General features: G+C 44.8%; 2 protein-coding genes across 6 annotated transcripts in view; one reads left to right on the top strand and one right to left on the bottom strand.

The window, feature by feature from the left end:
* GABRD (gamma-aminobutyric acid type A receptor subunit delta) overlaps positions 1-14376 on the top strand; it is a 378620-nt gene that overhangs the window by 166292 nt on the left and 197952 nt on the right. The gene's annotated exons all lie outside the window — the stretch shown is intronic.
* Positions 1-14376, bottom strand: part of GNB1 (G protein subunit beta 1) — a 112169-nt gene that overhangs the window by 38496 nt on the left and 59297 nt on the right. For all 5 annotated transcript variants that reach the window (XM_050786283.1, XM_050786256.1, XM_050786280.1 and 2 more), the window contains one exon: positions 3425-3527. In XM_050786283.1, the coding sequence (XP_050642240.1) occupies positions 3425-3481 (57 nt within the window). In that variant the 5' untranslated portion in view covers positions 3482-3527. The remainder of the gene's footprint in view (positions 1-3424; positions 3528-14376) is intronic.

The raw sequence follows: 14376 nt of genomic DNA on the forward strand, positions 1-14376 counted from the left end.
GGACCAGGCATCCAGTGCAGCTGCGTCTCACGTGAATGGACCCTGCTCCCTTGCACTGGCTGGCATGCCGCTCCAGAACACACCTACACCTGTGCATCCTGCGGAGCTTTTCTTACTCCATCAGCTACTCTGTGTATTTTAAGGCACATCATGTTTTACTCAGCATCCCTTTGAGAGCCTGTGATTCCTCAATAATAATCAAAAGGAGCATGCAAGATCCTTTAAGGGTCTCTTGGCTGAAAAACGAATCTAAGAAAGAAAACAACCCCTTTTAGAATCATCCACAATTTCTTGTTTGATTCACTATGCTCTGCATTCTTCAACAAGCGTGTATTCTTTGGGCAATCAGGAAAAAATGTTCTACATTTTAAAAATAAGTCTTCCTTTACCATTTGGGGTAAAACGACTTCACCAGCTGTTGCTGTCCCTGTCTTGTGCAAAGGAACTAACACAGCGTGGTTCCTGGTTCCTGGCACTTCAGAGACAAAGCAGCTAGGCACCTCTTCTAGTGAATGTCCCGCTACGGGGGCCATGAGCTGCATGTGGCTGCTGAGCACAGGAAATGGAACCAGAAAAATTGGGAGAAAAACTCCGTCAAATATTTCAATTAAAATGTATTAATTACATATTGAATAATAATATTTTAGATATATTGCCTTAGATAAATTTGTTGGGTCAGGCGTGGTGGTTCACACCTGCCAGCACTTTGGGACGCCGAGGCAGGAAGATCCCTTGAGCCCAGGAGTTCAAGACCAGCCTGGGCAATATGGTGGACTCTGTCTCTACAAAAATAAAAAAAATCAGCCAGGTGTGGCAGCATGCTCCTGTAGTCCCAGCTACTGGGGAGACTGCAGTGAGCGGTAATCGCACCACTGCTCTCCCGCTTGGATGACTGACAGAGACCCTGTCTCAAAAACACACAAACAAAAAACCAAAAAAACCTTGTTAGGGTTAATTCCACCTGTTTCTGTTTCCTTTCTTTTTATTCTTTTTAAAGAGACAGGGTCTTCCTACCTTATACAGGATCGTCTCAAACTTTTGGGCTCATGCAATCCTCTTGTCTTGGCCTCCCAAAGTACTGGAATTAAAGGCATGAGCCACGGTGCACGGCCATATCTCCTTTTACTTTTTTTTTTTTTTTTTTGAGACGGAGTCTTGCTCTGTCTCCCAGACTGCAGTGTGCAGTGGCGCAATCTTGGCTCACTGCAAGCTCCGCTTCCCGGGTTCACGCCATTCCCTGCCTCAGCCTCCCAAGTAGTTGGGACTACAGGCGCCCACCACCACCACGCCTGGCTAATTTTTCTTTTAGTAGAGACGGGGTTTCACTGTGTTAGCCAGGATGGTCTTGATCTCCTGACCTCGTGATCTACCTGCCTCAACCTCCCAAAGTGCTGGGATTACAGGCGTGAGCCACCGTGCCCGGCCTCTTTTTACATTTTTTATGTGGCAACAAGAGCATGTGGGGAATGTCACGTGACATTCGTGCCAGCCCAAGAGGGAGCCCCCTGTGCAAGAAGGCCTTGGGGAATTCACAATGTGACAGGGCCCAAACCTCGGGAGGAGGTGCAACAGCTCCTTTTGGCCTTAATTTTTAAAATTTGGGTGTCTTGCACCTGTGCCATACAAGCTCTTTCCATCTGCTATGAATAGATCCAAGTCCACTATTTGTGAACAACTTACTGCTGTCAGAAAAATGAAATATCTTCAAATAGGCCAAATCACACTACTATTTAAGACATTTTCAGGATAAACTTTAAAATTCTGATTTCTAGGCCATGCATGGTGGCTCACGCCTATAATCCCAGCACTTTTGGGAGGCTGAGGCAGGCGGATCACAAGGTCAGGAGATCGAGACCATCCTGGCTAATGTGGTGAAACCACATCTCTACTAAAAGTACAAAAAATTAGCCAGGTGTGGTGGCGGGCGCCTATAGTCCCAGCTCCTCAGGAGGCCAAGGCAGGAGAACGGCGTGAACCCGGGAGGCAGAGCTTGCAGTGAGTTGAGATCACGCCACTGCACTCCAGTCTGGGCGACAGAGCGAAACTCCGTCTCAAAAAATAAATAAATAAATAAATAAAAAGAGTAAGAGAAAGCTCTTACATCAAATGGACAAAACCTAAAAACATACTGAAGACCTGGTTTTTCCTGAGAAGTCTGCCTCTTTTTCTCTTACTCTTCACATCAGCGGTTTCAGAAAGGAAATATATACTTGCATTAATTGTTTCTCTATAAAATATTTACTAGAAGTACTGCTTCACAAAAGTAGGAGCAGAAGGAATTCCATTTAGACCTACTGTTCCTCACTTTTCAGAAAGTTATGAGGCAAGAGAATTGTTTGAACCCAGGAGGCAGAGGTTGCAGTGAGAAGAGATAGCGCCACTGCACTCCAGCCTGGGCACAACAGAGCAAAACTCTCTCAAAAAAAAGTTTATGAACTCTGCAACTTAACATCCTATATCAATCACAGACTGAAATTTAATGTTTCAGAATTCTGTGAAAGGTATTCTTTTCACAGTGCAGTTTATTTACACACGGTTGTTTTTATCTTCAATTTTTGTTATTTTTCAGGGTCTTGCTCTGTCGCCCAGGCTGGAGTGCAGTGGCGCCATCGACTCCCTGGCACCTCTGCCTCCCAGGTTCAAGTGGTTCTCTGACCTCGGCCTCCCGAGTAGCTGGGACCACAGGCCACACCGCCACGCCCAGCTAATGTCCTCCCGAGGAGCTGGGACCACAGGCCACACTGCCACACCCGGCTAATGTTTATATTTCTTGTAGAGATGGGGTTTCACTATGTTGCCCCGGCTGGTCTCAAACTCCCGACCTCAAGTGATCTGCCCGCCTAAGGCTCCCAAACCACTGGGATTCCAGGCGTGAGCCCCTGTACCCAGCCGCTATCTTGGATTTAGATATATCTGCTCCATCTAGTAGTCTATCAGAAGCTGTAGATTCCAATCATCACCGCTAGGGAACATGTGCTTTCAAAATTAGGAAAAAAATACATCAGATATATCTGAAATACTTTTTTTTTATTGTTGTTAATACTCTTATTTTTAAGCAAGATTTCTGCTGTCAATAGTCCCAATATTCAGGAGAGGGAGGCAGATACCACAGGCTGATCAGTGGCCCAGAGTATAACAAACAAATTTTCAAGGTTATGATAAAAAATGCAAAAGACACTTATAAATTCTATAGAGACATCTGGTGTATATTCAAATAACAAATTGTATACAGAAAGCAAAATCCCGAAAACAATGTACTAGGCCAAGTATCTAGATCTATAATTAGTACATCCCGGGCCAACTAAGATTCAATTTCAATATAAAACACAGAACAAGTCATCCTGTAAATCATTTTTCCTAAAACAAGTAACAGCTAACCTAAAACTCAAACGATTAATAAAACCAAGCACACACAACTACATACTCGAATCTGGTTCTTAAGTTGCTCGGCCTCCTGCCGTAACTGGTCAAGCTCACTCATCTTCTGATCTTAGTGCTCTTCGATGCCACCTCCAAGAATGTGAGATCTGAAACAGAAAGACAAGCACAAACAATAAACAACTGTTGAATAATTTAAGGAAGCAGGTTAGAAAAGTAAATTGAAAGTTTAAGGTGGGCACGGTGGCTCAAGCCTATAATCCCAGCACTTTGAGAGGCTGAGGCGGGCAGTTCATGAGGTCAGGAGTTCGAGACCATCCTGGCTAGCACGGTGAAACCCCGTCTCCACTAAAAATACAAAAATTAGCTGGGCATGGTGGTGCACTTGGGAGGCAGAGGTAGAAGAATCGTTTGAACATGGGAGGCAGAGGTTGCAGTGAGCCAAGATCACACCACTGCATTCCAGTCTGGGTGACAGAGCGAGACTCCATCTCAAAATAAAAAAAATAAAACCTGACATTTAGGATAGCTATCACATGAAGACCTAGAGGAAGTTACTTCATGGAATGGGGGTCAGTGGCAACCTGGCAACCAAGAATCTCAAAGCCACCTCATCTCAGTAATCATGAACCGCTACCGGTCAAAAGCTGTCAGGATGCTCGCATGGCAAACCTAAGAGCACACAGGGTGGCGTCCAGCAGTTTTTTGGCTCAGGGACAACCCACTCTCCCACCCAGGTGAGCCGTGGGGTCCCAGGAGGCTCAGAAACAACACCTTAATCCTAACAGGTACAGGCTAAATCAGGCTCAGTGCAAGCCGCCCTGTCTGTTCGCCCTAGTCATGTTAGACAATATTCCTGAAATCAGAGTAAAAACTAACTCACCTTGTTAAACAACAGACTTATTTTCCCAAGAGAATGTCATAAATGGAGGCTGTGTTTCTGACCAAGATCTTGGCTGTTTTTTTTTTTTTTTTTTTTTTTTTTTGAGACGGAGTCTCGCTCTGCCGCCCAGGCTGGAGTGCAGTGGCCGGATCTCAGCTCACTGCAAGCTCCGCCTCCCGGGTTAACGCCATTCTCCTGCCTCAGCCTCCCGAGCAGCTGGGACTACAGGCGCCCGCCACCTCGCCTGTCTAGTTTTCTGTATTTTTTAGTAGAGACGGGGTTTCACCGTGTCAGCCAGGATGGTAGATCTTGGCTGTTAATCGTTAAGTATGACTGAAGTATAACAAAGCTGAGGATACAGTTGCTAATGTCTTTAATCCCTTACAATTAGCTCTCATATGCAAGTACTGCTTATGCAAGCACTTCAATTTCCTACATAAATTACACAGAGGATCAATTTTACCATTATAACTTTTGTGTAAAAGTCAAAAGGTTAATATAATATACATCAAAATTTAATTGACAGCAGTTATTTTCTTGAGATTAAAACCCATCTGTGGGAAATTATCCGATGACCTAAGAAGTTCAGCCGTCACAGTTTCCAGTTTAAACTTTCCTAGTGTGCATAAAGGAATTCGAATGACCTACGGTATAGATACTTGATGTCTACAATCCACGAACAAGAAAGGCCTGCAAGGCAAGCGCCATGACATGAGCACGCAGACCAGGCGTCCTGCTGCCACCGCTCTCTGGGGAGGCAGGGTGCACAGCAACACAGTGTCAGAAAGATTTCTGACCAAACAGGTGTTTCTAAAGGCATTATTTTAAACTGATGTTTTAATCACGAGGAAAACTTCACTAAGGGAAAATACCTTAGTCTTCCCTGCACACATGGAGCATCACTGGAATTAGGTATGGACAAGGTCACACCTCAAGGGCAGTTTATTCTTAAGGGATAAGACTGGTTAATTCTCTTCCTGGTTTTCACATATAAATTCTAAGGACTACAACTTATGAATGTTAATGTGTGGAACAGTAAGAGTGCCAGGACAATATGAGTAGCGTCTCAAATGGATTCTGCTTGGATGCCTTCTGCCTTGCATTCTTTCTGCATGCCCTGACACTACTCACTTGTATTTCACACATGATCGTGTTATATTATGTACACAATTTTACAGAATTCCTTCCAAAATCAACATGAAGAAAACAAGTTAACGTTATGAAGTACCCTGAATTAAACTGCTTTAGTTAACGCACAGTTTCTGATCCTAATTTAAACACTAAAAAGTAAAGCTAATTTTTATATTTGGGACTAAAAACAACAAACTCCTGGGATCTGGGGAAACAGAAAAGCATGTTCTGAGATGCCTCAAAAATGATGTTCCGGCTGGGGGCGGTAGCTCACGCCTGTAATCCCAGCACTTTGGGAGGCTGCGGAAGGTGGATCATCTGAGGTCAGGAGTTTGAGACCAGCATGGTTAACGTGGCGAAACCCCATCTCTACTAAAAATACAAAAATTAGCCGGGTGTGGTGGTGCATTCCTGTAATCCCAGCTACCCGAGATGCTGAGGCAGGAGAATCGCTTGAACCTGGGAGGTGGAGGTTGCAGTAAGCCGAGATCTCGCCATTGCACTCCAGCCTGGGCAACAACAACGAAACTCTGTCGCAAAAAAAAAAAGAGATGTTCCTTGTGGCTGGAGGGTGGTGGGTGGGGGTTTAAAGGCCCAAATTCCATCATTAGGTGGGATAACTCCTGAAATCTTATATACTGCTTTTAAGTAGATGTTCTTTTCACGTATTATACAAGAATATGTACACAACCATCACCCAGCTATATGTCTTGAGACTAGAGAAACAAATTTACCAAAAATCTAAGTATCTTTAAAATGAACTCAATATAACTTTGTGACCTCACAAAATTTCAGCAGTAACACCAAAACTTGCTAACTTTAATCTTTAGTCCCATGAAAAGAGAACACAACCAGATGGACTTCTTTTTCATAGTTAATAGCAGAAATTATTATACTCTCTCCTGTGTCGACATTTGAGTTTCAATTAAGAGACTCAAAACCTATGTTTGTCAATTTTTTTAAAAAAGTGTATTCCTGGCTGGGCATGGTGACCTGTAATCCCAAGACTTTAGCAGGTCAAGTCGGGAGGACTGCTTGAACCCAGCAGTTTGCGACCAGCCTGGGCAATATGGCAAAACGCTGTACACACACACGCACGCACGCGCGCACACACACACACTCTCCTATTTTTGTTAGCAATAAAAATAAATTTCCTGGTAAGATCCTCTTCAATCCACATACAGAAGTGATAAGAGAAATCTATTGTCAGGCATTTCAATTTTTCTTTTAAATTACATTCTCTAGTCTCCAGGATAAAGATATATATTTTCTTTTCTTTTTTGAGACGGAGTTTCGCTCTTATCACCCAGGCTGGAGTGCAGCAGTGACGCAATCTCGGCCCACTGCAACCTCTGCCTCCCAGGTTCAAGTGATTATTTTGCCTCAGCCTCCCTAGTAGCTGGAATTACGGGTGCATGCTACCACGCTCGCCTAATTTTTGTATTTTTAGTAGAGCCGGGGTTTCACCACATTGGCCAGGCTGGTAAGGAACTCCTGACCTCAGGCGATCTGCCCGCCTCGGCCTCCCAAATGCTGGGGTTATAGGTATGAGTCACCATGCCCAGACTAAAAATGTATTTTCTAAAATCAAATTTAAAAAAAAAATTTTGGAGATAAACTCAATGATCAGTACCATCTTTTTGTAATGTGGACACGCCCCACAGACACCCTGTGCAGCAGTTCAGGCACGGCGAATGGCTGATGGGATAAGGCAGGAGAGATGAGAAAGCGTGGCCACCACATTCCCCATGGGCTGCAAGAGCACCAGGTGCCAGGAAGAGAGAACTTAAGGGAAGCAACCTTCTGATTCACAGAAACTAACAGCCTTCCCAGTGGCTCTTAGTTCATCTTTACCATGAAGACAGTGAACGAAACAAAAATGGAACAAGAATACAAAGCATGATGCTTTTGTGTGAACAAAAAGGACAAACACCAATGCCAGAGCAAGCCAACCTTTTTTTTTTTTTTTTTCTGAGATGGAATTTCATTCTTGTTGCTCAGGCTACAGTGCGGTGGCACAGTGCTGGCTCACTGTAACCTCCGCCTCCTGAGTTCAAGCGATTCATTTCCTGCCTCAGCCTCCCGAGTAGCTGGGATTACAGGCATGCGCCACCACGCCTGGCTAATTTTTTGTATTTTTAGTAGAGACGGGGTTTCATCATGTTGGCCAGGCTGGTCTCGAACTCCTGACCTCAGGTGATACACCCGCCTTGGCCTCCCAAAGTGCTGGGATTACAGGCGTGAGCTACCACACCCGGCCCGCTATCTTTTTTCTAGACACATCAGATGTTAATGGTGGTGTTTTTGGAGACAGAGAAACAGGTGAGCAGCTTTTATTCTTCTCATTATTCTTCAAATACAGTTTGCTTACTAACCCCCCTACACACCAACACACAAAGTTAGCAGAGGCTAATCTGGGGTCTTAGAATCAAGAAAGATTAAAAAAAAATTTTTTTTATACTCTTCAGTTTAAATAAAATAAGTTAAAGTAACATCTTTAAAAAAATGCCTGTGAGGGTCTCACACTGTTGCCCAGGCTGGAGTGAGTGGCACAATCATAGCTCACTGAAGTTCAAGCCATCCTTCTACCTTAGCCTCCAGAGTAGCCAGGACTAGAAGCAGACACCACCCATTACACCCAGCTATTTTTGAAATTTTTGGTAGAGACAAGGCCTTGCTATGTTGCCTGGGCTGGTCTCAAACTCTTGGCTTCAAGGCATCCTCCTGCCTAGGCCACCCAAAGTGCTAGACTCTAATCTAATGCTTGAGCTACCACACCCAGCCTAAAGTTAACTTTTTAAAGTTACTTGATGCAGCCAGGTGCAATGGCTCATACCTGTAATCCCAGCACTTTGAGAGGCTCAGGCAGGTGGATCACCTGAGGTTAGGAGTTCGAGACCAGCCTGGCCAACGTGGCAAAACCCCATTTCTACTAAAAAATACAAAAATTAGCCAGGTGTGGTGACGTGTGCCTGTAATCCCAGCTACTCAGGAGGCTGAGGTGGGAGAATGACTTGAACCCGGGAGGCGGAGGCTGCAGTGAGTGGAGATCATGCTACTGCACTCCAGCCTGGGTGACAGAGCGAGACTTCATCTCAAACAAAAAGTTACTTGATGCAATTAGCTGGGTATGGTGGAACGTGCCTGTAGTCCTACCTAGTTGGGAGGCTGAGGTGGGAAGATCGCTTGAGCCCAGGAGTTCAAGGCTGCAGTGAGCTATGATAGCACCACTGCACTCCAATCTGGGCAACACAGCAAGATCTTGTCTCTAAATAGTTACTGGAAGAACTGTAACATATCGTTAAGAACAATAATGGAGAGAGTAATAATTTGGGAAAACGCTTACTATATACTAAGTGAAAAACAATATAAATTTGCATATAGTTATTTTATTTGAGACTGAGTCTAGCTCTGTGGCCCAGGCTGGAGTGAAATGGCGCGATCTCAGCTCACTGCAACCTCCGCCTCCTGGGTTCAAGCGATTCTCCTACCTCAGCTTCCCAAGTAGCTGGGATTACAGGCATGCACCACCATACCTGCCTAATTTTTGTATTTTTAGTAGAGACAGGGTTTCGCCATGTTGGCCAGGCTGGTCTTGAACTCCTGACCTCAAGTGATCTGCCTGCCTCGGCCTCCCAAAGTGCTGGGATTACAGGCATGAGCCACCGCACCCAGTCGCAGGTAGTAATTTTAGCTGCTTTATTAGAATTAAAATAGGTCTGGGCGCGGTGGCTCATGCCTATAGTCCCAGCACTTTGGGAGGCTGAGGCTGGCAGATAGCTTGAGCCCAGGAGTTCAAGACCAGGGTAGGCAACAACATGGCGAAAACCTGGCCTCTACTAAAAATGCAAAAAATTAGCTGGCGTAGTGGCACACGCCTATAGTCACAGCTACTTGGGAGACTAAAGTGGGAGAACCCACTCGAGTCCGGGAAACTGAGGCTACAAGCGAGCCGTGACTGCGCCACTATGCTCCAGTGTGGCCAAATGGAGTGAGACCTTGCCTAAAAAAAAAAAAAACAAGAAAAGAAAAATATACTTACTTTAAAGAAAGACAGTTAAAAAGACTAACAGCATTTTTATTATAATTATTAGTCACGTTTTTCTACTAAACTTCCTAATGTTGACGCAGCTTCCTTTGAAAATTAAAAAATAAATGTAAATTTTAAAAGTCGTACTTACATTTTATTGCTTTTGCTTTTCTCTTCACTATCCTTAGTCCCCCAAACCTTCTAGAACACCCACCATCAGGTTTACCTGGCTTGGGCTCCTCTCCTCCAGTGCCAATGTCACGGCTAAGCTCTGGCTGTGCTGACTCCAAGAACTTGCCCGTCTAATCCACTAAGACAGGGTCTGCTGAGGTCTCATGTCTATCCTTCCCGATGACCCATATCTGCCATTGGCTTTTATTTAGAATTTCAGTTTTGGAAATCCTTTTCAGAGAGATTTAAATAACTTAAAAGCAAGTAGGTGAAGGAATCTGCCCCTACTTTAGAACAACATCTTTGTGAGTCAAGTGTTAGTTAGCATGATTTTTAAAGTCAGAATATTTCACATTTGCATTGCAATGTGTTCCGTGTAATGCCTCTACTTTCATGGCAATGCAGCAGCCCAGGCCTCTCATCCAGGCCCCTGAGAGTCTAGGAGCGGCACTTCAGCGGTGCCCGCAGGACCCCAAATTACACAGTCAGCAATAACGACATTCAGGCTGCAAGTTTGCCAATTACAAAATAGGGTACAGATATTGAAAAATAATTTCAATTTCTGGTTCTGCGACATACAAATAATGCTGCTTTAAATTGCTTTTTACTCAGATCTGCTTAATTCAAAATAGGAATGGTGTTACCTACATGACAGGGCTAAAATGAAGATTAAATCAGACAACCAATCTGAAAGTGCTCTGTCAGCCTTACAGTGATTAAACTTCCGAAGTCCAAACTGGCCCCAGTGAGGCCCCAGTGTCTTACACAGGGGCAGGAAATTTGCTAATTTGACCAGCCACACAAGGATCACAGCTCACCTCCAAGATGAAGCAGTATTTTGAGAGAGAGGAGTCTGCATGAGGAATTTAAACCAATTTCACTCACTTTTCCATTTTTCTTTCATTCCCAAGTCCAGGTCAATCTCCAAAGTTAAGACTGTGGCAATTCAAAGGGCAACGGAAAGTCCTCAGGCCCTGCTCCCTTTATGCACCGCTCCGAACAATACTGTGAAGAATAAGGGGAGCAGGGCACCACCACAACTGATAAAAGGACACGACCACTAACACAGCTGCAGAGCAGCGCATGTGCAGACCCTCCCTTCAACACGACAGGCACCGTGGCGCCTCGGCACAGTGCTGAGCAGCATGAACCAGGCTGGCTGCTAGTCTGAGGGAGACAGATGACTAACAGGTAACCACGTGGAGCATACACAGGCACCAAACGGGTGAAGTGTGCCAGGGAGGGCAGGGAGGATGCTGCTTTGCATGGTTGTTAGACATGACCTTGCTAATAAGGGCCAAGAATTGAGCGGAAGGCAGATGGGTAAAAATAACACAACTGTTCTTGTTTGAGGTGCTATTTTTTGCAATGGTAACAATTTTTAAAATCATACCTTCAGGATTTTGCCTGTGCCTATAAAGTAATCTTACCAAAAAAGTGAATGTGACCAAAGCTCCAGAACCTGCAGATGGGAGCGTGTTCAATGACCCCACACGGAGGCAACGGAACCTGAAGACAGGGGAGCGTGTTCAATGACCCCACATGGAGGCAACGGTGCTACACAACGGCCTGGGAAACACTCCAGCACAGACAACCAGGCAGGTTGGTTAGTCTGTCTTTAACAAATAAACTTCAAGGGAAAAAGGAGACAAAGCAAGCAATGGAAGGAGGATTTCTGGACTAAGTTAAGAGACTCCCTAGGATCATCTCCTTCATGCCCCAGTCACAAGTGAGCTCACTCACCCACCAGACACTGGCAACTGGGGGAAGAGCAGGAACTACAGTGTGCGGTCACAAAGTCCTCAGAAGGCGATTCTCCGGGGAGGGGATCTAATAGCCAGGGGTGAGCCAGTGACGCACAGCTATTAAGAGCTTACCTCCGACCCCTGGAACTCTGAAATCCCAGGAGGTGGTTACTGACACTCCCGAAGACTTATTATTTCTCATGCATCACAAAAAACATTTGGTCTCCCATTTTGCTCTCCCTTTGCTAACCCTGTTAGCCTATGGCCTCTTTTTGCTTTTAGAGCAGAGCACAAAATCTAGCACATACAAGGACAACTGGAAATCATTCAATAGATACACATCTTCAAACATGTTGAGGCCAAACAGGAAGTACCACTGTGATTGTTTCAAAGCCAAACTTTATATGTAACGGATGGAGTCTCATGAAATGAATGGCATCCATCCACCAGGCAGATCTAACAGGGAAAGGTGGTGGGAAACTGACAATCACGCAGCGCACACAACAGAGGCGGCTAAACTCCAAGCACCTTTTTTTTTTTTTTTTTTTTTTTTGAGACAGAGTCTCGCTCTGTCCCCCAGGCTGGAGTGCAGTGGCATGATCTCGGCTCACTGCAACCTCCGCCTCCTGGGTTCACGCCATTCTTCTGCCTCAGCTTCCTGAGTAGCTGGGACTACAGGCGCCCGCCACTACGCCCTGCTAATTTTTTGTATTTTTATTAGAAATAGGGTTTCACCGTGTTAGCCAGGATGGTCTCAACCTCCTGACCTCATGATTGGCCCACCTCAGCCTCCCAAAGTGCTGGGATTACAGGCGTGAGCCACCACACCCGGCCTCCAAGCACCTTTCATAAGGGGCCTGGAAATCCTCAGGTTTGGGGAAAGACTGCTGTGTGCCATGTCATTTGCACTCCAGTATATAAAAATAATATTTGTTTTTACATTTACTATTGCAAACTACAATGAATTCTAGCTGCTATTCCAACAGCAAATGGGGGGTGGGGGTTAGAATTCTGTTCCTAGAAAAACCTCCATGTTTTTATTGGCATTTGCATGTCCAACCCACTTAAGCAGGACCAATAATGTCTGACAGCCCTGCTGGCTGGAAGCAGAGTGATGCTTCACGGCGGGAAAGTTGGAAGCCCCAGGTTCTAACCCAGACTCTATCTCTTCTCACCAGGTGGCCTCCAGTAGGTTTCCTAACTTCTCTCTGCCTACATTTTTTGGTATGAAAGTGGGGACAGTCCCCACAGCTCATGCTATGACAATTCCATTAGAATCCATGCAAGGCCCTTAGAACCATGACTGACACAGTAAATACTTACTAAATATATGACTTGCTATGAAAGCAGGTATAAAAGTGTTGCCCTGAAAAAATGTAATGGCCAGAAGACTACCTCCTGCCTCAGCTGCCCATTTTCTATTCAGTCAGTGAAGTAGGCCCTTTGCAGAAATAAAAAATACGGGTAGCAGTGGCAACCAGTGTAACAGAGGAGCTAATCAGATAGATGTGATGCTTTGAAATCTGTGCATGTTGCTGCATGTACAAGTCTTTATGAGAACATCTGCTTTCATTTCTCTTGGGCAGACTCCTAGGAGTGGAATGGCTGGATCGTACTACAGGTGTGTGCTGAACATTTCAAGAAAATGCCACTGCAGTGGCTCATGACTATAATCTGAGCACTTTCAGGGGCAAGGCAGGACAATCACCTGAGCCCAGGAATTGAAGACCAGCCTGGGCAACATAGTGAGACCCTGTCTCTATAACAATTAAAAAAAAAAAAAAATTAGCCAGGCGTGGTAGTGCATGCCTATAGTCCCAACTACTTAGGAAGCTGAGGCCAGAGGATCACTTGAGCCCAGGAGGTCGTGGATGCAGTGAGCTATGATTACACCACTGTACTCCAGCCTAAGAGACAGAGTGAGATCCTATTTCGAAAAAACTAAAAACAAACTCAAAAAAAAACAAAAAAAAACACAACTCTTTTCAAAATGGTTATGCTGGGTCACATTCCCAACATCCTGTTAGCAATGTGGAGAGTCCCAGCTCCTCAAAACCCCACAACGTTAGGTATCACAGCCATTCGAATGGGGGCTTTGGCTGTGGTTTTAATCTGCATCTCGCTGATGGCTAAACTTTTCAGGTACTTAATTGCTGTCTATACATTTTTCTGGGAAAGTGTCTGTTCAAGTCACTTGCCTCTTTTTGATTGGGTTACCTGTTTTCTTAATATTGTTTTTTGGTTCTTGGTTTGTTTTGTTTTTTTTTTCCTGACACAGGGTCTCGCTCCGTTGTCCAGGCTGGAGTACAGTGGTGTGATCGTGACTCACTATAGCCTCAACATCCCAGGCTCAAGTGATCCTCCCACCTCAGCCTCCCAAGTAGCTGGTACTACAGACACACACCACCATACCTGGCTAAATTTTTTTTTTTTTTGGAGACAATCTCACTCAGCCGCCCAGGCTGGAATGCAGTGGTGCAATTTGGGCTCACTGCAACCTCCACCTCCCGGGTTCAAGTGATTCTCATGCCTCAGTCTCCCAAGTGGCCGGGATTACAGGCATAAGCCACTACAGTTGGCTAATTTTTGTATTTTTAGTAGAGATGGGGTTTCGCCATGTTGGCCAGGTTGGTCTCGAACTCCTGACCTCAGGTGATCCGCCTGCCTGGGCCTCCCAAAGTGCTGGGATTACAGATGTGAGCCACTGTGCCTGGACACTAAGTTTTTTTTTTGTTTTGTTTTTGTTTTTATTTTTTTTTTTGAAGAGACAGGGGTCTCACTTTATTGCCCAGGATTACTGAACGACTGGCTTCAAGCAATCCTCCTCCCAAAGTGCTGGGATTACAGGTGTGAGCCATAGTACCCAGCCAAAATTGAGTTTTGAGAGTTCTTTACCTATTCTGGATACATGTCACCTAAAAGACATTTGCTAATATTTTCTGCCGGATTGGTTTGTCTTTCATTCTCTGTGTTTTCTAAAGAGCAGAAGTTTTAAATTTTGATCAAATCTAATTTATAAATATTTTCTTTTATGCATT

The sequence above is a fragment of the Macaca thibetana genome, chromosome 1, assembly GCF_024542745.1.
Source record: "Macaca thibetana thibetana isolate TM-01 chromosome 1, ASM2454274v1, whole genome shotgun sequence".
NCBI classification, from domain to species: Eukaryota; Metazoa; Chordata; class Mammalia; order Primates; family Cercopithecidae; genus Macaca; species Macaca thibetana.